The following is a 24567-nucleotide window of genomic DNA, read 5'->3' as shown; positions in this document are numbered from 1 at the left end:
AATGACTTTTTTGAGAGGGAAAAAATCAAACCCATTTACCAATAAATATAAGATTCCCTTACTACATACATTCAACCAGCTTCTTAAAATGATAGGACTTTGAGACTAAAAGGTGTCTTAGAGACATATTTACATAAAGCCAGGAAGAGAGTATTGTGACAAGCAGCCAATCTGGAAGGTGAAACGCCAAGAAGCTGGTGTCGGTGGGATGGCTGGACCCAGTATTAAGTGGTAAGTGATCGTAGAGCTCAGATCCTGTCTGCTTGGCAGGGGTACTAACCCAAGGGATACTATGAAGCCAATGTAAATAGGAACAGGAGTTCCAGTTGAAGTAATCAAGATGTCTGGGGTTTATATTTAAACGCACAAGTACTGGCACAGTAAGTGCACCATCTCAAGTGTTCTAGAAACTGTGTCGGCGCAGTTGCCACCACGCGGGAACGTGCATTTCCACACCTGGACTCCCAGAGTATGTAAAAGCACACGCCAGGTAGAAAATAAACAGGGACACACATTCAGGACTGTAAGAACTTCCCGAGGAATGGCGAAACAAAAAAACGACCACGCTAACCAGTCCCACAACTATCGCCAGACTTCCAGGAACCCTTCCTGCAAAGTGCACTTTTCGCTTCTGCACGGTCTCAGGAGTCACCGTCGCCGCGATCTGCCCGTGTGGCTGGTTTCGGTGACGCGGCTGGCAGCCGCGACTTCACGGGGACGCGGTTCCCATCCCTTTTCGTCCCCGCGGGCTGGCGGGGGACGCGCCCGCGCAGCGCGAGAGCCGGCTCCGGCCCTCCCCGGCCCTCCGACACGGTCTGGAGACTGACACGTCATCCGTGCCCTTCCGAGCACCCTCGGGAGCCCGGTCCCCGTCTGAGTCACAGCGACGCCCCCCCCCCCCCTGCCCCGACCCAGGCGCCCCGACCCGTCCCGGCGCCAGGTCAGCTCCCCGGGGCGCGGGCGCGGGCACAGACGCGTGGCCTGGCCGCACTCGGTGGCCCGCACCCGCGGCCGGGCGGGGTGAGGAGGAGCCGGGGTCACTCGCGGAGCGCGCGGGGCTGGCGCAGACCCCGAGGGGGCGTCCGCGGGGCCCCCCGCCGCCCGCGCGGAACTTTCCGGGTGGGGGAGGGGCGCGGCCGCGGCCTCACCTGTGCTCAGGTTGTCGTTGAGCCGCAGGGGCGCCCGCAGCACGTAGACCAGGAAGAGCACGAGGAAGAACCACAGGGCCCAGAGGTAGGTCCACGACCACACGATGCAGGACTTGAGCTGCTCCAGGAGGCCCGCGCCCGCCTCGGCCATCTTCCGCGCTGCTCCGGGCGGCCGCGGCGCGAGCGGCCGGGGCCGGGGGCCGGGGCCGGGCCGGGGGCCGGGGGTCGGGGCCGGGCCGGGCGGACTGCGCGGGGCCAGCGCTCGGGCCGCCGGCCGCTCCCCAGCCTGTGCGGGCTCCGGAGGCCGCGCGCGGCGGCGGGTCACGTGGCCTGCTGCGCGGTCCGGGCCGCCCGGGCTTGTTGCGCTCGGATCCCGGGCCGCGGGCCGGGGGCGCCGGGACGCTCCTCCCGGGGTGAAAGCGCAGGGGGCGCGGGGGCGCTTCTTGTGCCGAGGCCCGCCGAGGGCGGGGGAGCGCATTCAGTCCTCGGCGCCCTCCTTGTACAGGTGGGGAAACTGAGGCACCCAGCGCCTGGACATTCGCCTTAAACGCGAGCCAGAACTCGCGTGCAGTGAGACCGCCCGGGCCCAGCGTCGCCCGCGCCGCCCCCGCTCAGCGTCCGGCTGGCTGGGCAGCCCCGCGGGCTCGGGACAGGCTGCTGCCCGGGGCTGGGGGCTGCGCCCCGGGCTCGGGACTGGCTCTCGGGGGCGCTGCGCTGCATCGCTCTTTCCCTTTGTGCTGTCGTCCTTGAATCAGCGCGGGCGTTTTCTAAATGTCTTGAAAGACTGCTTACTTATACCCCAATTTGGGGGGCGATCACAGTGTAAACAATTCTTGGCCTGTTTTTAGTAGAAACACGTCTCTGGGATAACTTTGGCCTATTCCCACCTGGCTATTTTAAACAAGAAGTAAATCATAAACATTTTTCATCTGTGCTAAAAAAAAATGTTGCTTTTGCCAAATAAAAACTTAAAGTTGGCTTCTGTCTGTAAATCATTTCCCTTTCTAGGTGTTCGATGGCAGCGAAGCAATTGCAGGTTGTCCAATATACAGCCAAGACTTTCAGAATTCTGAGTGTCCAGCGAATATTTTACTGTCATTTTTGTTTTGCTTACTTGCAGTTTCCCCCATAGTGAAACAAGCTCCGTTAGCCTTTACGTGTAGGACCGACCTATGGCATAGGTGACAGAACTGCTCACGGTGTCACTGATTCCGGCCCCACAGCTGTCAGTTTCCTCATACACCGGATCTCTTGCAGCGGGAGGTACAGGCATAGAAAAGAGGATCCACACACATACTTTATAGTTACTTGTGGCAACGCACTCCCAAACAAATTTTGTATCCAACAATGGCACCTGGATTCTCAGTAAACTAAAACAGCGTAAGTACACAAAGCATCTAGTTTATATGATGATCAAGTAACCCAGCAGGTCCTCTGTGATAGGATTCCCCACTTAATTTAAAGAAACATCCTGGGACCTGTCTTTTTGCTGTCAGTAAATCTCAAAGAAGGGACATCCCTATGACTCAACTGCACCACAATTTTCTGACGTTGACTAGAGGCGCCTGGAGTGTCAGCCCTGTCTCCCTCATCATTGCCTCTTGGAGGTGTGCATCCAGGCACAGGGTTGAGGTTGGACACAGAAGCCGGACAAGCATGATCTCTTGGGGTCAAGAGAGAGAAAACTGAAGGTGATCTGATTTTGAAGGGTCTTGTAGAGACGGTAAGGTATTCGCAGTTATTTGGCATTGCACACACTAATCCAAATTACCAGTACAGAGAATTAAGTGAGGATTAAAGAAATATTCAGGAGGTAGCATTAATAGACCTTGGTGATGGATAGGACAGGCTGGGTAAAGCTAAAGGTGGGTAGAGGGTGGCTCTTGAGTGGGACTGTAAATAAATAATGACAACCCAGATATATCCAGCTGCCTCCTGATCAGTACAATGGTCCACAGTCACCTCAAGCTCCTCACATCTAAAACGGAACTCATTACTTCCTCCCGACAGAGAGAGTTCCATCCGGGAATTCCTACAACCTTTCCAGCTCCCTAGTTCAAAAATCTGAGGATCATCACATCTACATTCCTCTCTCTTACCTCCTTTCCTCTCCACATTCAACTGGATATGAAAATTTTGAGGTATGTCTCATATCTATCACTTCTCTCTATTCTCCCAAGACAACCTGTGGTCTCTCATGGCCTGATCATCTCATGGAGAACAAGGCATTGGGCCCCCTGCCTCCAATTTCCCCATCACCAGCAACCCCCCTACCCCGCCATTCACCTTCTACCATGCTTCTTTGCCTTTGAAAGCACAAATCTGACAATTCACTCCCTGCTTAAAATCGTAAAGGCCCCGCCTGACCTGTGGTGGCGCAGTGGATAAAGCGTCAACCTGGAACGCTGAGGTCACCGGTTCAAAACCCTGGGCTTGCCTGGTCAATGCACATATGGGAGTTGATGCTTCCTGCTTCTCCCTCCCCCTTCTCTCTCTCTTTCTCTCTCATTCTCTCTCCTCTCTAAAATTAATAAAAGAAAAATTTTTAAAAAAATCTTCAAGGCCTCTTATCTACTCCTTTTCCACATCAGTGCCTACCTAAAGGGTAAAATCTAGACAGGAAACAATATCCTTTGCAGAATGCTCCTACCAACCTACGCAGCCTGGTACCCCACCCTAGGTACTCTTCCTACCGTTCTCTTTCACACCTTTGGACTGCCTGTGCCAGACTTCCCACCCAACCTTCTCTCCCTGCCAGAACTGCCTGAGAACAGTGCATTTAGAGATGTACTTGAAATACTACCAGCTCCCTCCTGCTCCCGGAGTTCGCTGTGTCTTCCCTGAGATGGAGCAGTAGGAAGCTTATGGTGGACTTTTACAGTATAGCCTTGAAGCCAGACAATTTGCGGCTCTGTGCCTGAGCCTGCTATTCACCATCTGCATGCTCTTTATAAGCTACTGAGTTTCCCTGAACCATTTTCTTCACCTGTACAATGGGTTACACTTGTACCTACTACATGGGGTGTTAGCAGAATTCAGTGAGATGCATAATAAAAATGCTGAGCATGACTCCTGGTCAATATCTTTCCTCTGTTAATAAATAGAGGTCTTTAATGTTAAGTATGTTGTGTATTTTTGTCCTCTGTACCTCCAAGAACAAATAGCACTGTGTTTGGCACATGGTACATGTTCAGTAAACACTTCCTGAGTGCTGTATAAAATAATAAAAAATCAGTTACAGCAAAAGAAATTCCAAAATTTACCTTTTACAAAGAATACTACACTTGGATTTAATTGATTTAATTTAAGGGTAAAGTTAAGATTTGGTCTTTGACCAAACAGTGAGCTTTCTTGGAAGTTTGTTTCTGAAAGTGTAACCACCTGTGGATTGTATATTAGCAGTTAAATAACCACTAATTTATAGGAATTGTGTAAAAGCAATATCTTTTTTCTTTCTTTCTTTTTTTCTTTCTTTCTTTCTTTCTTTTTTTTTTTTTTTTTTAAGAGAGTGGCAGGGAGAGGGAGACAGACAGGAATATCAAGCTGTTTCTGTATGTGCCCTGACCAGGGATCAAACCGGCAACCTCTGTGCTTCCAGACACTGCTCTGACCAACAGAGCTATCCAGCCAGGACTTAATTATATTTTATCTTTTTTATAATTTTTTATTATTAATTTTTTGACAGAGGCTTAGAGAGAGAGAGAGAGAGAGACAGGAACATTAAGCTGCTCCTGTATGTGCCCTGATCCAGGAATCGAACCATCAAACCAGGAACTTCCACACTCTAGGACAATACTCCAGCCAGCCAAGCTATCTGGCCAGGGCTTAATTTATTATTTTCTTTAAAGCAACAGAGAGAGGAAGGGAGAGAGAGGGGAGGGAGAAGAGAAGCATTCATTTGTTGTTCCACCCAGTTGTGCATTCTTCAGTTGCTTCCTGTGTGTGCCCTGACGGGATCAAACCCACAACCTTGTCATTTCCGGATGACACTGTGACTCAACTAACTGGCCAGGGCTGCAATATATCTTAAATAGGTTTATATGTTTGATTAAATGTATATCTTAGTCTGATAAAATATCTAAACTGAATAAGAAACCAATATATTAGGGAAGAACTTTGTTTTATAAATGGTGTTTGGATGTATGTATGCATATATTGGCTTTCATAGTCTTTAGTTTTATACTTTGTTGTAAGTTTAAGAACCTATTTTTGTAAATGGTTTTCAGTATTCATCTGAGATTAAAGTGCAAGAAATAACTATTCTGACTTTTGGATTTTGTATAAAATTTTTTAAAATCCTACCCACATTCATTGGTTGAATTTATGAATTAGTCAATATCGTATGTTAATGGATAACATCCTAATTAGTTATCCATATTTAGTGACTTACCTAGACCTAGATAGCTCAAATCTAACCTAGTTTTCTGGGAACCAGGAGAGAAGACAAACAGGTTTGAAGGGGAAATTGCCATTTCTTCTTCAAGACAACATACTTTCTCATAGGGTACTAAACAGGTGGAATTTCAACTACCCGTGTAGAGTTAAAAAGATAATATAGATAGTAAAACTTGGGAGGAAGGTCCCCAACATGTAATAGTGCATGTATAAGAAAGACTGCATTTCCATCGTTGACATGCATATACATTGTAATCTTACAGTGAAAGATTCACAATGACTAGGTATAGAAATTTCATGAAGAATTATAATCACATTTACTTCTGTTCTCTATTCCTTAAAAAAGAGATCCTAGTTTCTATGTAAAGCCTTTCATAGGCTCAGTGAAATTCCTTACATCCCTGATTTGTTTTAAAAAATCAAAATTATTTTAATAAGATAAGCTTTATTGGCATACAGAATAATTCTGGTAGCAAGAATGCAAACTAAAACAATCCTAGCCTTGTGTAGAGAACTGAAGGCAACCTAACCCTATATTCACCGTAAAAACCTGCTCCAGCCAGTAGAGGATGGTTCCTCATTTTCAAAGGAAAAGAAAACATAAAATTCCTTTGGAAAGAAGTAGCTAGTCAACACAGTCTTCCCTTTTACACTGCTGAAATATAATCAAGAGGGAAAACCAGGGGAAAATTAATGAGACTTAAAAAAAAAAAATTCTGTGAGCAGAGATCAGATGTATTCAACAAAAACAAGAACAGAAACATATATTAAGAACCCTCTAAAATTCTGTGTCATCTTTTATTTCCTAGGCTAACTAATCATGATATGTAACAGTGCTACCTACTCTCTTTTTTCTTGATTATTGTACTCAATGTCTTTACTCTTGGGAAGATACTCTAAGATAATTAGTTTTTTAGTTGCATTTTAAATAGTGTAGAAATAATAATAGTATATTTTTCTTTTTATCCATGGTACTAAAATTCAAGAGTTTTTTATTATAGCACTTTTAATCAAAATAAAATCTGCCTGACCAGGTGCAGTGGATAGAGCGTTGGACTGGGATACGGAGGACCCAGGTTCAAGACCCGAGGTCGCCAACTTGAGCGTGGGCTCATCTGGTTTGAGCAAAGCTCACCAGCTTGGACCAAGGTCACTGGCTCAAGCAAGGGGTTACTTGGTCTGCTGTAGCCCCACGGTCAAGGCACATATGAGAAAGCAATCAATGAACAACTAAGGTGTTGCAACAAAAAACTAATAATTGATGCTTCTCATCTCTCTCCATTCCTGTCTGTCTGTCCCTATCTATCCCTCTCTCTGACTCTGTCTCTGTAATAAATAAATAAATAAATAAATAAATAAATAAAATCTGTTGTCTGAAATTTTCTGTATATGTAAAACATCAGTTATTCTTATTATTTTATTTTAAACTGCATATTTTGTTCCATGACTGGGTAGAATTTCAGGAACAAGAGTCATATCTATATATACCTTTGTTATCTATAGATACCTTTGTTATATATAGATATGACTAGTGATAACCACTATATAAAATAATTCTAAGACAAGTAAAAAATAATATGCTATTTGCTTGCTGTTGTGCTGTTGGGCGGATAAAATGTATTATGCTCACTTTGTTAAAGATAACACGAGGAGGCAGTCGCCCAGGTGATATTAATGTGTGTTGGGGTGGGCTAGGGGCAAGCAGAATCCTTGTAGCCTTGGTTTTGGGATTAAGCCTGTCCCACCCTTTTTGGTGTGAGGTGGTACAATCCTATCATGCCTCAGAGAAGTGATTTTGTATTAGAGACTTCCCTGTTATGTATATTGGATTAAGGGTTTGGATTTCTACACTATAAAATGGGGACGGAATGAGAGTTTGCGCTCTTGGTTCCTGAGGTTAGCATGAGAGAGCGGAGAGAGGAGAGCCAGCAGCTAAAGGAGGCCACGTGGAGGAGGCCAGGAGAAGCAGCCAAGATGGCGGAGTGCTGAGTGAGATGCCAGTTTGTGTAGAGTTTGTATCTGGGATAAGGAAGGAGATGGGAAACTGAGGAGAAGAAGGCTGGTGAGCTAGAAACCTTTGATTCTAGGAAACTCGGATAAGTCAGTGGCTTTGTGAGCACTGAGTGTGACTGGGTTTTGGAGCCCAGTGTGTATTCTTACTTGCCCGCCGGGTGCAAGGTAGGATTAAAGGCTATGGCCCATCAGTTTTTGGCTCCTTTGTTTCTTTACCGACTGTCCGAATCCAATGCGAACCTGCATGGGCCGGGCTGCTGTGATAGTGGCCTTGGCCGTAACTACTGGCTTTACATGTGCCTAGCATGTTATTTTGTGGTTTGGCTTCAAATTTCAAATTTATGCACTCACATCTCCAAAGCACCTGAAAAATTTAGACACATCAATTAATCTGTTGCATTGAAAGGAAAAACAAATACGGTGAGACTGGTGTTATATAATTATTAGTAGAATAAGAAACATCCGATAGGCTGTGCATAAGCTTAAATTTGTTTTTATTGGCCCTGTGCAGTGGCTCAGTGGATAGAGCATAGGCCCAGCATATAGACTTCCCAGGTTCGATTCCTGGTCAAAGCACACAAGGGAAGTGACCATCTGGTTCTCTCCCCCACCCTCTTCCTTTTCTCTCTCTGTTCCCCTCCTATAGCCAGTGACTGGATTGGTTTGAGCATTGCCCTGGGAACTGGGCATTGAGGATTCCTCCATTGGTCCCAGCACCATCCTCAGGCACTAATAATACCTCGGTTGATTTGAGCATCAGCCCAGACAGAGGTTTCCAGGTGATCCCAGTTGGAGTGCATGCAGGACTCTGTCTCATTATCTCCCGTCCTCTCACTTAAACATAAAAATTGTTTTTATTGACATAGCATTTATTTTTTTTTTAATTTGAGAATTGATTCCTTTATTTAACCAAAATGTACTCCCTTAAATGTTATCAGTTATATTGTTTATTTTGTTCTCATTTCTAATGTGTAGGACTATACTTAGGGATGAAAATTAAAGTGGAAATTTCATAATCATCTTGCATATTTACCCTATGCTGAAACCTAATCTAAAAAAAAGGGAAAAAAAGATAAATCAAATTATTTTTATCTTAGAACATATTTCAGACTAGTATTAAGTAATGTGATTGCACATCACTCTAGCTAAATTAATTATATTTCTAATATTGCAGCAGCTCCTTGAATAACAGCATTTCCTCCAATGGTACTTCATATCAACATTAATAAGGAGAAAGAAGTTGATTCCTGTTGGGGACTGAAAAATAAACAGGGTATTTTGCAGTTTGGATATCTAGGGGACAGGTTTTGGGCCCAACCCCCCACCTCACCTACTGTAAAGCCAGGAGCTGCCATCGCCAGGGCCACCATCACAGCAGCCTCCTGGCCCATGCAGGTTCGCATTGGATTCGGACAGTCGGTAAAGAAACAATGGAGCCAAAAACTGATAGGCTATTTTCTTTAATTCTAGCTTGCACCCGGCGGGTAAGTAAAAACACACACTGGGCTCCAAAACCCACTCACATTCAGTGCTCACAAAGCCACTGACTTATCCGAGTTTCCTAGAATCAAAGGTTTCTAGCTCACCAGACTTATTCTCCTCAATTCCCCATCTCCTTCCTTCTCCCAGATACAAACTCTGCACAAACTGGCATCTCACTCAGCACTCCGCCATCTTGGCTGCTTCTCCTAGCCTACTCCACATGGCCTCTTTCTGCTCTCTCTGCTCTGCTCCCTCTGCTCTCTCATGCTAATCATCCCAGGAACCAAGAGAGCGCAAGCTCCTGTTCTTCCCCCATTTTATAGTGTAGATCCATAACCTTTAATCCAATATACAAAATAGGAAAGTCTCTACTACAAAGTCACTTCTCTGAGGCATGATTGGATTGTACCGCCCCTCATCAAAAAGGGTGGGAAAGGCTTAATCCAAAAGCCACGCCCCAGGCTACAAGGATTCTGCCTGCCCAGAGAGACACACATTAATATCACCTGGGCAATGGCCTCCATGTGGGCAGCGCCACTTTAACAAAGTGAGCATAATATATTTTATCTGCCCAACAATCCACCCCTATGCTCACTTTGCTACCCACCAATTTACATCACCAGCATTCCTGTGCAAGGAAATTAGGCACATTACACAAATTACAACAACATGGCAAATCATACAATTTCAACAATTACAAAGATACACTTCACCAGTCTCTGAGCACTATGCCCAAAGCGCAAAATGTCCTCAGCCTTCTTCCTAGCCATGGTAAAAGCTTTCCGGGGCAGGGGAGTTCTTCCAGCAAAGCCACCCCCATTAGGGTATTTTACATTGTCCAAAATCCGTAATCCGTAAGTCCATCCAACAAAGGAGTCAGTGCCCACTCTGGTCGTAGTCCAAGAAATCAGTCCACGTACATGGGGCGTCAGCCACCCCCCTCATCCCTGCCGTCCTCGCAGGTCTTACACTGTCCCAAAGAGGAGCATGTGGCAATGGCAGTCAGCATTTCCATCTCTGCTCTGAAAAGCATGTCCAGGCCTATGTCCCAAAATCGCAGACCTACCAGGGCCGCAGTAGGTGCTCCTTCCAGCTGGGCTTCCATCTTCTGGAGACTGTAGATCACAACTCCAGCCTAATTCTCCTCATCCTCCAAAGAGGAACTGAAAACACCAACTCCTGCTGCCAGGCTCAAGCCCCGGGCTGCCGCCGCTTTCTGCTCCGCAGACCTTGCAGCTCCGGACCCGGCCTCAGCTTCAGCCTCAGCCCCAGCCTCCCGCCGCTGCTGGCTCTCCGCAACATCCAAGGCAAGCTGCAACTCACGAACCTCTGAATCCTCCTCCAGCATTTGCTCCATTTCCAGGTGAATCTCGAACACCTGGTTGGCCTCCTCCTCCAGCACTTCCTCCAGCACCAGGGTCAGCATCTGTTTCTCCTGCATTTGCTCCAGCTCCTTCCACTGCTCGGTTTGCAGGTCCCGGGCAGCCTCTTCCACAGAGCTCTCAGTTTCCTCACGCATGGCTGTAAAAGTCAGCCAGCCTACGGTCCCCAAAAGGACAGCCATGGGGAACCCTAACACTAGCCAGTCCTCTATTCCACCACTCAAAGGCTCCTTGCCAATCTGTATCGAATCCTGCCACAGACTACGCCAAATGTAAAGCCAGGAGGCAGGGCCGGGGCCACTATCACAGCAGCCCGGCTCATGCTGGTTCACATTGGATTCGGACAGTCGGTAAAGAAACAATAGAGCCAAAAACTGGTGGACCATAGTCTTAATCCTAGCTTGCACCCGGCGGGCAAGTAAAAACACACACTGGGCTCCAAAACCCACTCACATTCAGTGCTCACAAAGCCACTGACTTATCCGAGTTTCCTAGAATCAAAGGTTTCTAGCTCACCAGACTTATTCTCCTCAGTTCCCCATCTCCTTCCTTCTCCCAGTAACAAACTCTGCACAAACTGGCATCTCACTCAGCACTCTGCCATCTTGGCTGCTTCTCCTGGCCTACTCCACATGGCCTCGTTCTGCTCTCTCTGCTCTGCTCCCTCTGCTCTCTCATGCTAATCATCCCAGGAACCAAGAGAGCGCAAGCTCCTGTTCTTCCCCCATTTTATAGTGTAGATCCATAACCTTTAATCCAATATACAAAATAGGAAAGTCTCTACTACAAAGTCACTTCTCTGAGGCATGATTGGATTGTACCGCCCCACATCAAAAAGGGTGGGAAAGGCTTAATCCAAAAGCCACGCCCCAGGCTACAAGGATTCTGCCTGCCCAGAGAGACACACATTAATATCACCTGGACAATGGCCTCCATGTGGGCAGCGCCACTTTAACAAAGTGAGCATAATATATTTTATCTGCCCAACACCTGCCTAATTAAGTTAACAAAGGGCTGTGCTTCTCTGTCGTTCTGCCAACCCATGTTCCCTGGAAGGATTGGAAGCTAGTTACTTCTTTGTTTAAAAGTTAAGATGGTGGGGGGTTTTCTGCACCTGGTGGTTTTCTTGTGTTGCCTTGGAAACGTGATTGATTTGCTAATAGTCCACCTGGTCCAGTAATAAAAGACGGATGTCTTTCTGGGGGCGCCATGTTTTTGCAGCTAGAACAGTAGTGACTGTCGGCAAGGAGCCATGGCATCCTCCCAATCCCATCCTGTATATATCTTTAAGTCTCTATCTATCTCTCAATTCAATTTCATACCATTTCCCACTCGAGACCCTGGAATAGACTCGTGGCGTGGGACGCGGCAGATTCCCATCTGGGGCCACTGTCTGTGGAGTCTCCATGTTCTCATGTCTGTGTGGGTTCTCTCTGGGGACTCGGGTTTCCTCCCACTTCCCAAACATATGCTAATGAAGTGAATTGGCATGTGTGTATGTCTACACTGGTCTGAGTGTGGGCGTGGGTGTGAGTGGCCCTGGGGCAGACGGGCATCCTGTCCCGGGTGGGTGCCCACTTTGTGTCCTGAGCTGTTGGGAGAGGCTCTCTCTGGCCACCCAGGGATCCTGAACTGGTTGGAAAATCATCATCTGACTTGTTTTTATTAATCTTTCTTAAATGTATGTACAGCTCACATTTTTTCAATGTTTAATATTAGAGGTGTTTGGGGGTCTTTATTTAGAAATTTAGTCATGTTTTTGTGACCAGAAATATGCTATAATATCTTAACTGTTTATATCAGTTAGCCTATGGTAACATCGGTATAATACTCTTAAAGTCAGTATTCAAGAACTTATCCATGATGTTAAGTGAGGACTTCCTTGTAATTCTAATCTTTATTCCTTACTTTGCCCAGGTTTCCCTTCTATTCTGCATTTCAATGCTATTGCACAAAAGCTACATTTAGCACCTTATGCACATCTAACTATAATGGGACTTATCTCCTTGTTAATAATGACAATGAATATGGATTATAATTCCCTTGAGTTTTCCTCCTTCTCAAAATTATCTTTATAATACTATTTTTACCGTATTCTCTTGATCGAAGTTTCTCATTCAGCCTTTGAGCTGAAGATGTCCGCATTATCAGCCAATCTGAATTAACTTGTCAAATTTGACTGGTTGGACAAACTGTGGGAAATAACTTGCTTCCATGCACATTTAATTACTTTTACTTCTATGTCTCATATATTACACTCTTATTCCAAAAAGAGGCACTTACCTTGGTCTATCTTGTTTAAATGCATTTATTGAGTATTCTTTATAGATCTGTTTATTGCTCTGTGCCATTCCTTTGAATTGAAATGATGTTGAGCTAGAGAGTAGAAGGGTAGGGTTGTTTATTTATTTATTTTTATTTATTTATTTTTTTGACATCTCAAACAAGTTGGTTTTTTAGACTTAGAAAATTTAAGGCCCTGGCCAATTGGCTCAGTGTTAGAGCATCAGCCCAGCATGTGGATGTTCCAGGTTCAATTCTCAGTCAGGGCACACAGGAGAAGCCACTATCTGTTCCTCCACCCCTCCCCCTTCTCTCTCTTACTCTCTCTTTTCCTCTCTCTTCCTCTACCATAGTCATGGCTCGATTCGTTCAAGCGTATTAGCTCTGGGTGCTGAGGATGGCTCCGTGGAGCCTCCTCCTCAGATGCTAAAAATGGCTCCATTGGAAGCATGGCCCCAGCTGGGCAGAGTATCGTCCCAGACAGGGGTTGCTGGGTGGATCCTGGTGGGGGTGCCAGCGGGAGTCTGTCTCCCTCTCTCCCCTCCTCTCACTGGTATTAATTCTAAGTCCTGGGGTTATAGTGTGCCTCACCATTAAATGGGGAAATCTTATCTACTTCTCAGTTTCTGTCTGGCAGTTGGTGCAGTTGTTGAATCCTGGTCTGCTACTGTCAGCATCTACTCCATACTGGCGGAGATTGGGCCTCTCTACATGCACAGTGTAAGCTTCTTTCACTCTATCAGCTGCAAAGCTTGGAGCTGCAGCAGTTATTTTGTGACCATGAGAAGACTAAACAAACAACAACACAAAAGCCACATGTTACAAATGGTGAAGCAAAGAGACAGAAAATGACTGTATCCTCGATGTCCTCACTGAGTGGCTGAACCCCGGAATCACCTACATCTGGAACTCTTCAATAGTAGTAAGTGTCTTTATGGTGTGAAGCAGGGTTCTGCAAACATTTTCTGTAAAGAACCAGCTAGTAAAATATTCTAGGTTTCGCAGGCCAAGAGGTAAAATCGAAGGTATTTTGCAGGTACTTTATATAAAGAAAGAAAACAAATTTTCATGATTTTTTCCTGACAAAATTCTAAATACTGTATAATCTAAATACATACAGGCCTCTGGGTTAGAGTCCAGCTGAACTACCACGGCTGTGTGATCTTTGACTCTCACTGATCCCTTCCAGCGCTCCCGTTTCCTCATGTATTCAATGAGTAACAATATCTGCTTTCTAGGGTTGTTGTAAAAACAATGAAATGAGCTAACAAGTGCAAAGACTTAGAGCAATACATTGTATACTTTAAAGCACCTGTTACATGTTATCTTTTGGGTTTTTTCCCCAACCATTTAATAATGCAGAAATTCTTCTTAGCTTTCTAGCTTTCAAGGACCAGCAATGGGCTAAACAAGGACCCTGGGCATAGTGCACGGCCCTGGTTTGAGCTACTGGTAGTTAGCGGACTGGCTGCAAGAAGCGGGGTGCAGAGCCCTCTACAGCATTGAACTCTCGGATGTTTAGTTCTCTCTGCCCCTACTGGTGTGTCCTCTCACCCCACCCACACACATACGCAGCGCACAGTTCACAGGGCTTGCTTGGCGTGGAAGGCAGGATGAAAATCTGGCTCGGCCGATATCCTGTCAGTACATGTGCTATTGTATCGCAGCTCTTAGATTCAGGCTCAGAATGGGAAACACGAGGCTTTGTCCTTGTTCCCAGTTCGCACTCTTTCCCCGTAGGCAGTTGTAGCTCTGTGTCTTCTGGTCTGAGTAAGCCAGTGGTTCAGTGGATAGAGCATCAGCCTGGCGTGTGATCATCTCTGGTTCAATTCTCGGTCAGGCACACAGAAGGGACCATCTGCTTCTCTCCCCGCCCTCTCGCCCTTCTCTCCCTCTTCCCCTCCTGTAGCCAGTGGCTCAATTCGAGCATCAGCCCCCAGGCACTGAGGATAGCTCTGTTAGTTTGAGCATCAGCCTCAGGCACTAAAAATATCTCAGTTGATTCAAGCTTCGGCAGCAGACAGGGGTTACCAGGTGGATCCCAATCTGGGAGCACGTGGGAATCTGTGTCACTATCTCCCCTCCTCTTATTTAAAAAAAAAAAAACAGGTTTAGGGAAGGAGGGGAGAACAAACATGAAGAAACAAAGGAATCAGTCCTTCAACTATTATCCCACCACAGAAATAAAATCAAGATAAAGAGAGATTATTATAACTTGGGTGGGGGAGCAGGACGTTTGGGAAAGACCTCAGGAGGTGATATTTGATCTGAGACCTGCAAAGTAGAAAAGGCAAGTCCTGTGAAGGGTGAAGTGGGAACAGCAGAAGGGAGAGGAGAACCCCGGGAAAGGGAACACCAGGGACAAGGCCCTCGGGACTTGCATTCCAGGCACAGAAAGGAGACCAGAGGCAGGAAATCGAGAAGGGAAGAAGAGAGAGGGAGGAGGTGAGACGGGGCAGCAGAGACCTGGGTAACAGGGGAGTTGAGAACTTTTTAGTCGGTTGTGGGTATAAATAGCCCAGTCCGCGGCGGCCAGTACACAGGGAATGGATCAGAGAGAAATGAGTAGAAGCAGAAACCTGGTTTGCTTCCACAGTCCAGGGGCTTTGTATGAGGGCAAGACATTGGGGTAGAGAGGAGTGGAATGACTTACAGTATATTCTGGAGGTCAAATTGCAGGACTTGCTGTCAACTGGACGTGGAGGGATAAGAGAAAGGGAGGGATTGAGGAAAACGTCCATGGCTCTTCAGGTCTACCCGAACTCATTCCATCCAGCGTGGTACCAGTAAGAGACTTGAGCAGAGCCAGGACTACAGGCCAGGCACAGAGGGTCACCAGGCAGGAAGCCCCAGGTGTCTAGCAATGGGCAAAACTGGGCAAACGGTAACCTCGCCCCGGGGTGACCTTTCCTCCTTAGCAGAACGCTGGCCATGTGGTTTAGACCCCCTGACCTTTCTTATTGTTGGTTGTAAAGCCAGTAGCCAGCGCTGCCACTATCAAAGCAGCCGCCTGGCTCATGCAGGTTCCCATTGGATACGGACAGTCGGTAAAGAAACAACAGAGCCAAGAACTGATGGGCTGTCATCTTTAATTCTAGCTTGCACCCGGCGGGCAAGTAAAAACACACACTGGGCTCCAAAACCCACTCACATTCAGTGCTCCCAAAGCCACTGACTTATCCGAGATTCCTAGAATCAAAGGTTTCTAGCTCACCAGCCTTATTCTCCTCAGTTCCCCATCTCCTTCCTTCTCTCTACACAAACTACACAAACTGGCATCTCACTGAGCACTCCGCCATCTTGGCTGCTTCTCCTGGCCACATGGCCTCTTTCCGCTGCTCTCTGCTCTGCTCCCTCTGCTCTCTCCTGCTAATCATCCCAGGAACCAAGAGCGCAAGCTCCCGTTCTGGCCCCATTTTATAGTGTAGAAATCCAAACCTTTAATCCAATATACAAAACAGGGAAGTCTCTAATACAAAGTCACTTCTCTGAGGCATGATTGGATTGTACCACCCCACATCAAAAAGGGTGGGAAAGGCTTAATCCCAAAACCAAGCCCCAGGCTACAACAATCCTGCCTGCCCCCAACACACATTAATATCACCTGGGCAACGGCCTCCACGTGAGCAGTGTCATTTTTAACAAAGTGAGCATAATATACTTTATCTGCCCAACAATCCACCCCTATGCTCACTTTACTACCCACAATTTCCATCACCGGCATCCCTGTGCAAGGAAATTAGGCACATTACACAAATTACAACATGACAAATCATACAGTTTCAACAATCACAAAGGTACACTTCACCAGTCTCTGAGCACTTTGCCCAAAGCGCAAAATGTCCTGGGCCTTCTTTCTAGCCACGGGAAAAGCTTCCCGGGGCAGGGGAGTGCTTCCAACAAAGCCACCCCTCACCCCCATCAGGGTATTTCACATTGTCCAAAATCGTAGTCCGTAAATCCATCCAACAAAGGAGCCAATACCCACTCCAGTCGTAGTCCAGGAACTCAGTCCACACACGTGGGTCATCAGCCACCCCCCTCATTCCTGCCATCCTGGCAGGTCTTACACTGTCCCAAAGAGGGGCATGTGGCAATGGCAGTCAGCATTTCCATCTCTGCTCTGGCAAGCTTGTCCAGCCCTATGTCCCAAAATCGCAGACCTACCAGGGCCGTAGTAGGTGCTCCTTCCAGCTGCGCTTTGACCTTCTGGAGACTGCGGATTGCAACTCCAGCCTGATTCTCCTTATCCTCCAAAGAGGAACTGAAAACACCAGCTCCAGCTGCCAGGCTCGAGCCCCAGGCCGCCGTAGCCTTCCGCTCTGCAGACTTTGCTGCTCCAGACCCGGCCTCAGCCTCAGCCTCAGCCTCAGCCCCGGCCTCCTGCCGCTGCTGGCTCTCCACAACATCCAGGGCAATCTGCAACTCACGAACCTGTGAATCCTCCTCCAGCAGCTGCTCCATTTCCATGCGAATCTCGTGAACCTGGTCGGCCTCCTCCTCCAGCGCTTCCTCCAGCTCCATGGTCAGCATCTGTTTCTCCTGCGTTTGCTCCAGCTCCTTCCACTGCTCGGTTTGCAGGTCCCGGGCAGCTTCTTCCACAGAGCTCTCAGTTTCCTCACACACGGCTGTAAAAGTCAGCCAGCCTATGATCCCCAAAAGGACAGCCATGGGGAACCCTAACACTAGCCAGTCCTCTACTCAACCGCTCAAAGGCTCCTTGCTGATCTGTATCGAATCCTGCCACAGACTACGCCAAATGTAAAGCCAGAAGCCAAGGCCAGGGCCACCATCAGAGCAGCCCGGCCCATGCAGGTTCGCATTGGATTCGGACAGTCGGTAAAGAAACAATAGAGCCAAAAACTGGTGGACCATAGTCTTTAATCCTAGCTTGCACCCAGCGGGCAAGTAAAAACACACACTGGGCTCCAAAACCCACTCACATTCAGTGCTCCCAAAGCCACTGACTTATCCGAGTTTCCTAGAATCAAAGGTTTCTAGCTCACCAGACTTATTCTCCTCAGTTCCCTATCTCCTTCCTTCTCTCTACACAAACTACACAAACTGGCATCTCACTGAGCACTCCGCCATCTTGGCTGCTTCTCCTGGCCACATGGCCTCTGTTGGTCAAATAAGTTTGTAAATATGATATATATGTTTGCTCTCTTGTGACTTATATTGGGTATGGGGGACAGGCTATAAGCAGGCCAGGTCATTGTAGCCTAAGGTTTGGTTTTAGGACTAAGCTTTTCCCCACACCCTTGACTGATTGTATGATCTGGGTGGTGCACTCTCATGAGGAATCCAATTATGCTTGGATAAGTGTAAAGCCAGGAGGCACGGCCAGGGCCACTATCACAGCAGCCGCCCGGCCCATGCAGGTTCGCATTGGATTCAGACAGTCGGCAAAGAAACAGTGGAGCCAAAAACTGATGAGCCATAGTCTTTAATTCTAGCTTGTACCCGGCGGGCAAGTAAAAACACACACTGGGCTCCAAAACCCACTCACATTCAGTGCTCACAAAGCCACTGACTTATCCGAGTTTCCTAGAATCAAAGGTTTCTAGCTCACCAGACTTATTCACCTCTGTTCCCCATCTCCTTCATTCTCCAGCGTCAAACTGCACAAACTGGCCTCTCACTCAATACTCCGCCATCTTGGCTGCTTCTCCTGGCCACATGGCCTCTTTCTGCTGCTCTCTCATGCTAATCTCAGGAACCAAGAGCCAGTCCCGTTCTGCCTCCCTTTTATAATGTAGAAATCCAAACCCTTAATCCAATATACATAATAGGGAAGTCTCTAATACAAAGTCACTTCTCTGAGGCATGATAGGATTGTACCACCTCACACCAAAAAGGGTGGGACAGGCTTAATCCCAAAACCAAGCCTCAGGCTACAATTCTCAACACACATTAATATCACCTGGGCAATGGCCTCACGTGGGCAGCACCTATTTTTAACAAAGTGAGCATAATACATTTTATCTGCCCAACAATCCACCCCTATGCTCACTTTACTACCCACAATCTACATCACCAGCATCCCTGTGCAAGGATATTAGGCACATTACACAGATTACAACAGCAAAAATCATACAGTTTCAACAATTACAAAGGTACATTTCACCAGTCTCTCAGCACTTAGCCCAAAGCGCAAAATGTCCTCGGCCTTCTTTCTAGCCACGGGAAAAACTTCCTGGGGCAGGGGAGTGCTTCTAACAAAGCCTCCCCCCACCCCCATCAGGGTATTTCACATTGTCCAAAATCCATAATCCGTAAATCCATCCAACAAAGGAGCCAATGCCCACTCTGGTTGTAGTCCAGGAAATCAGTCCGTGTACATGGGGCATCAGCCACCCCCCTCATCCCTGCCGTCCTCGCAGGTCTTACACTGTCCCAAAGAGGAGCACGTGGCAATGGCAGTCAGCATTTCCATCTTGGCTCTGGAGAGCATGATAACGTTCATCCTATGTCCCCAAAATCGCAGACCTACCAGGGTTGTAGTAGGTGCTCCTTCCAGCTGGGCTCCCATCTTATGGAGACTGCGGATCACAACTCCAGTCCGATTCTCCTCATCCTCCAAAGAGGAACTGAAAACACCAGCTCCCGCTGCCGGGCTCGAGCCTCCGTCCGCTGCTGCCTTCTGCTCCGCAAACCTTGCAGTTCCGGACCCGGCCTCACCTTCAGCCTCAGCCTCAGCCCTGGCCTCCCGCCGCTGCTGGCTCTCTGCAACATCCAGGGCAAGCTGCAACTCACGAACCTCTGAATCCTCCTCCAGCATTTGCTCCACTTCCAGGCGAATCTCGAACACCTGGTTAGCCTCCTCCTCCAGCATTTCCTCCAGCTCCAGGGTCAGCATCGGTTTCTCCTGCATTTGCTCCATCTCCTTCCACTGCTCGGTTTGCAGGTCCCAGGCAGCCTCTTCCACAGAGCTCTCGGTTTCCTCACACATGGCTGTAAAAGTCAGCCAGCCTACAATCCCCAAAAGGACAGCCATGGGGAACCCTAACAGCAGCCTGTCCTCTACTCCACCACTCAAAGGCTCCTTGCCGATCTGTATCGAATCCTGCCACAGACTACGCCAAATGTAAAGCCAGCAGCCACGGCCAGGGCCACTATCACAGCAGCCGCCCGGCCCATGCAGGTTCGCATTGGATTCAGACAGTCGGCAAAGAAACAGTGGAGCCAAAAACTGATGAGCCATAGTCTTTAATTCTAGCTTGTACCCGGTGGGCAAGTAAAAACACACACTGGGCTCCAAAACCCAATCACATTCAGTGCTCACAAAGCCATTGACTTATCCGAGTTTCCTAGAATCAAAGGTTTCTAGCTCACCAGACTTATTCACCTCTGTTCCCCATCTCCTTCCTTCTCCAGCGTCAAACTGCACAAACTGGCCTCTCACTCAATACTCTGCCATCTTGGCTGCTTCTCCTGGCCTCATGACCTCTTTCTGCTCTCTGCTCTGCTCCCTCTGCTCTCTCATGCTAATCATCCCAGGAACCAAGAGAGCAAGCTCTCGTTCTGCCCCCATTTTATAGTGTTATTGGGCAGATAAAATGTATTATGCTCACTTTGTTAAAGATTACGCTGTCCACGAGGAGGCCGTCGCCCAGGTGATATTAATGTGTGTTGGGGTGGGCTAAAGGCAGGCAGAATCCTTGTAGCCTGGGGCTTGGTTTTGGGATTAAGCCTTTCCTACCCTTTTTGATGTGGGGTGGTACAATCCAATCATGCCTCAGAGAAGTGACTTTGTAGTAGAGACTTCCCTATTTTGTATATTGGATTAAAGGTTGTGAAGCTACACTATAAAATAGGGGTAGAACGGGAGCTTGCAGCTCTTGGTTCCTGGGATGATTAGCATGAGAGAGTAGAGCCAGCAGCGGAAGGAGGCCACGTGGAGGAGGCCAGGAGAAGCAGCTAAGATGGCGGAGTGTTGAGTGAGATGCCAGTTTGTGTAGAGTTTGTATCTGGGATAGGGAAGGGGATGGGGAACAGAGGAGAATAAGTCTGGATGGCTAGAAACCTTTGATTCTAGGAAACTCGGATAAGTCAGTAGCTTTGTGAGCACTGAATGTGAATGGGTTTTGGAGCCCAGTGTGTGTTTTTACTTGCCCGCCAGGTGCAAGCTAGAATTAAAGACTATGGCCCACCAGTTTGTGGCTCCGTTGTTTCTTTACCGACTGTCCGAATCCAATGCGAACCTGCACTGGCTGGGCTGCTTTGATAGTGGACGTGGCCGCTGGCTTTACAAGTGTAGATTCAAAACCTTCAATCCAATATACAAAATAGGGAAGTCTCTAATATAAAGTCACTTCTCTGAGGCATGATTGGATTGTACCGCCCCACATCAAAAAGGGTGGGAAAGGCTTAATCCCAAAACCAAGCCCCAGGCTACAAGGATTCTGCCTGCCTTTAGCCCACCCCCAACACACATTAATATCACCTGGGCAATGGCCTCCTCATGGGCAGCGTCATATTTAACAAAGTGAGCATAATATACTCTATCTGCCCAACATTGGTCATGTGGTAGACCGCCTTGGAGGAGAAACCAGGGGCCAAAAAGTGGACTCATATGACTCCTATGCAGGCCTTACACAGCCACTCCCTTCAGCATTAACCCTTAAGTAATATCAAGGCCTCAGTTGTGTTTCAGCTTCAGGCCCCGAAAAGCAGCAGAACCAGACAAGCAATGCTATGGCTGCTGTCAGGACCAGCTGCATTGATGAATGACCCCTGCCCTGACACCAACCAATCTGTAGAGACCATGACTCTGAAAGGACACACCTGGAAAACTGGTGAATATTTTGTCTAGATCCTCCCCTGAACCTGCAGATAAATATTGGCAAGAGGACCCAGCGAGGTGAGGCGCTCTCTATGGAGCACGTCCAGGCCTTTCCCCACCCCTCTCTCCAGGGGCATTTTCCTTGCCTTTCTTTTTTCTCCTAAATTCCAATGGGCCTCCTTTTGCCTCTGTATCTTGTTTATTGTGCCCTTTTCTTCTATGCTCACTTCTAACTGCAACTTTTTAAATAGACTTTCTCTTGTAGTCTGGGTCTTGGCTCTGAATTCCTTTTTAGCCAGAACTCAAGTACCAAGGTTGCTGAAGTGAGGTCCAGTCTGACTCCACAGGTCTAACACCTGGTGCTGTTCTCGCTGCCAACACTGGAGACCTTTGCAGAAACTATTCCCTTTCTAGAAATGCTCTTAGTGTGTTTAATTCCACCTTCCTTTTGTTACCAGCATTACAGTTCTTAGGCTCCCCAAGATGGAAACTGAGAAGGAACCCAGAGAAATTTCCAGACAGATTTTATTAAGCTTGTGCTTGAGCACAAAGGAGGCAGCACAGAGGAGAGGAAGGTCCAGTGAACTGGCTCGGACACTGGTTCTGCCTGGCTGCTTGTATAATATAAGCTGGGACAAAGTGGGCTTATGCAAAAAGGTGAGCTTTTTGGAAAAGGCAGCATGGTGGACTTCTCCATTTCAGCGTCAAGTGACTCCCCTCACCCTGGTAGCCATGTTCATGCCTGTGCTGTGGGTCAGGATGGCAGACTGTTCATTACTGCCATCCTAAGAAGGTCCTATGGAGGTCAAACCTTGATCAACTGCACATGTGGGTCAGAAGCTTAAGCAGGCAGAAGGAAGGTAAAAATCAGCCACCTCTACATTTTCAAATAGGGAGTGAAGGGGTGGTGACATTTTGGCATGAGTTCCTTCTGACCATCGGGTCTTTTTTTTTTTTTTTTTTTAGTGAGACAGTGGGGGCAGAAACAGACTCCCGCATGCACTCCGACCAGGATCTACCCAGCAAGCCCCTACCAGGCAATGCTCTGCCTGTCTGGGCCGCAGCTCTGTTGCTCAGCAACTTTTTTTCGGGCGAACTTTGCTTGAACATTTTGAGCCATGGCTGCAGTAGGAGAAGAGAGAGAAAGAGAGATGGAAGGCGGGGTGGAGAAGCAGGTGGTTGCTTCTCCTGTGTGCCCTGACTGGGAATTGAACCCGGGACTTCTACATGCCAGGCTGATGCCATACCGCAGTGCCAACTGGCCAGGGCTGATCACCTGGTCTTAACTTGTCTTCCTGACCACCTGGTGTTTTCTATTCGTGGGCTTACCTCCCTGTCTGTCTCACTGCTTAGCTTACATGCCATCTCTTCAGAGGTTTTCCCGTTTTGTTTCCTACATACACTTATCACTCTCTGAGATTTTCCTGTTGACTTGCTCAAGGCTTGTCTTTCCCCTAGCAAGTAAAGGCTTTCACTGTCTGATTCTCAGCCACACTGCCAAGTGCCGGGCTCAGGGAGTTGGAGGAAAGTTTATAAAGTAAATAAATTCTGATTTTAAAAAAATAACCCAAACTGTGAAGTTGTGCGATATAATGTTTTCTATAAAAGGTCTGATCATTGCCCAGATCGGGAGACGTCAGGCTACAGGGAACAGGAACACATGTAGGGAGCATGTGTACTGAGAGATCGGTGAGTATGAATGTGCAGCCACATGTGCACTTTTGTCAGAAGAGGAATCATAGCTTTCAGATTTTTAAAACATTCCTTGACTTCAAAAATAGTTGGCCCTGGCCGGTTGGCTCAGCGGTAGAGCGTCAGCCTGGTGTACGGGGGACCCGGGTTCGACTCCTGGCCAGGGCACACAGGAGAAGCGTCCATTTGCTTCTCCACCCCTCCCCCTCCTTCCTCTCTGTCTCTCTCTTCCCCTCCCGCAGCCAAGGCTCCATTGGAGCAGAGATGGCCCGGGCACTGGGGATGGCTCCTTGGCCTCTGCCCCAGGTGTTAAGAGTGGCTCTGGTTGCAGCAGAGCGACGCCCCAGAGGGGCAGAGCATCGCCCCCTGGTGGCGTGCCGGGTGGATCCCGGTCGAGCGCATGCGGGAGTCTGTCTGACTGTCTCTCCCCGTTTCCAGCTTCAGAAAAAAAAAAAAGTTAAGAAACACTGTACTATTTGTTTGAATATACCCCAAGTTTTCTCTAAGTGTTAGTGGACATTGCCTTAATTTATTGCTAAATATTTTTTCTTCAAAAAAGAAAAAAAATATTTCCATCTCATAAAGACCTTTTTTCTAGGATGCTGACTATGAAAAGGTTCTTCCCCAGAACCAGCAGTGTCCTTCCACTGAGGAACCACCAAGCCATGACCAGCCCAGGTGCTCCACGCGGTCAGACAGCACATGGTGGCCTTATTTCAGCCTTTCAATGTGTCTGGACGTCACTAGCCAGAAATGAGAACATTGACACCTGCTGGCTTCTCTCCTGAACTGCCACATAAACCATTTCTCCGGTGAAAATTTCAGAAATATGATCTCATCCAGTGGTGGGATTAAAATAATTTAACAACCGGTTCTCTGCCCTAATGACCGTTTTAAATATAACAAAACCCCGATATACTGAAAGGTACTTTGTTATTTTATGCATTTAATATTTAAATAAAAACAATAAAAGAAGGTACACAAAACTAGATTATAACCAAGTTCTTTTTGTGTTTTTTTAAAGAGATTTTATTTATTCATTTTAGAGAGGAAAGAGGGAGAGAGAAAGGGAGAGAGAGAGAGAGAGAGAGAGAGAGAGAGAGAGAGAGAGAAAAGTGGGGGAGGAGCAGGAAGCATCAACTCTCATATGTGCCTTGACCAGGCAAGCCCAGGGTTTAGAACTGGCAACCTCAGCGTTCCAGGTCGATGTGGTTCTTTTTATTTTTTTGTTTTTTGGTTTTTTTGAAGGGAGAAAGGAAGGGAGGAAAGGAGGAAGGGACCTTTGAGTAGGCAAAATAACATGGAAGATATATTGAAAGTGTCCATGCTGTTGTGTCTTTCAGCCAAGTTTGAAGTTAATCTGGGGTCTATGCCATGGAAAGGGATC

At 47.4% G+C, this 24567-nt stretch overlaps 1 protein-coding gene and 1 long non-coding RNA gene across 11 annotated transcripts in view; one reads left to right on the top strand and one right to left on the bottom strand.

Annotated features, from left to right (window-relative positions):
• Positions 1-2102, bottom strand: part of ST7 (suppression of tumorigenicity 7) — a 307405-nt gene extending 305303 nt beyond the window's left edge. Inside the window, exon 1 of one of the 6 annotated variants that reach the window (XM_066362540.1) lies at positions 1149-2102. In XM_066362540.1, the coding sequence (XP_066218637.1) occupies positions 1149-1626 (478 nt within the window). In that variant the 5' untranslated portion in view covers positions 1627-2102. The remainder of the gene's footprint in view (positions 1-1148) is intronic. The other 5 variants (XM_066362542.1, XM_066362539.1, XM_066362541.1 and 2 more) reach the window with 5 other exon arrangements.
• LOC136391104 (uncharacterized) lies at positions 1121-24169 on the top strand. 5 transcript variants are annotated; one of them, XR_010748816.1, is made up of 7 exons: positions 1121-1233; positions 2269-2528; positions 3159-3289; positions 8731-8829; positions 13327-13625; positions 21360-21501; positions 23779-24169. It is a non-coding gene; the product is annotated as an uncharacterized lncRNA (long non-coding RNA). The 5 variants fall into 5 exon arrangements; XR_010748815.1 differs by having other exon boundaries at positions 21360-21566; XR_010748817.1 differs by lacking the exon at positions 23779-24169 and adding an exon at positions 21947-22187.
• The last annotated feature ends 398 nt before the right edge of the window (positions 24170-24567 follow it).

The sequence above is a fragment of the Saccopteryx leptura genome, chromosome 2 (genome assembly GCF_036850995.1).
Source record: "Saccopteryx leptura isolate mSacLep1 chromosome 2, mSacLep1_pri_phased_curated, whole genome shotgun sequence".
In the NCBI taxonomy this organism is placed as follows: Eukaryota; Metazoa; Chordata; class Mammalia; order Chiroptera; family Emballonuridae; genus Saccopteryx; species Saccopteryx leptura.
This window is presented reverse-complemented; position numbering and strand designations above follow the sequence as displayed.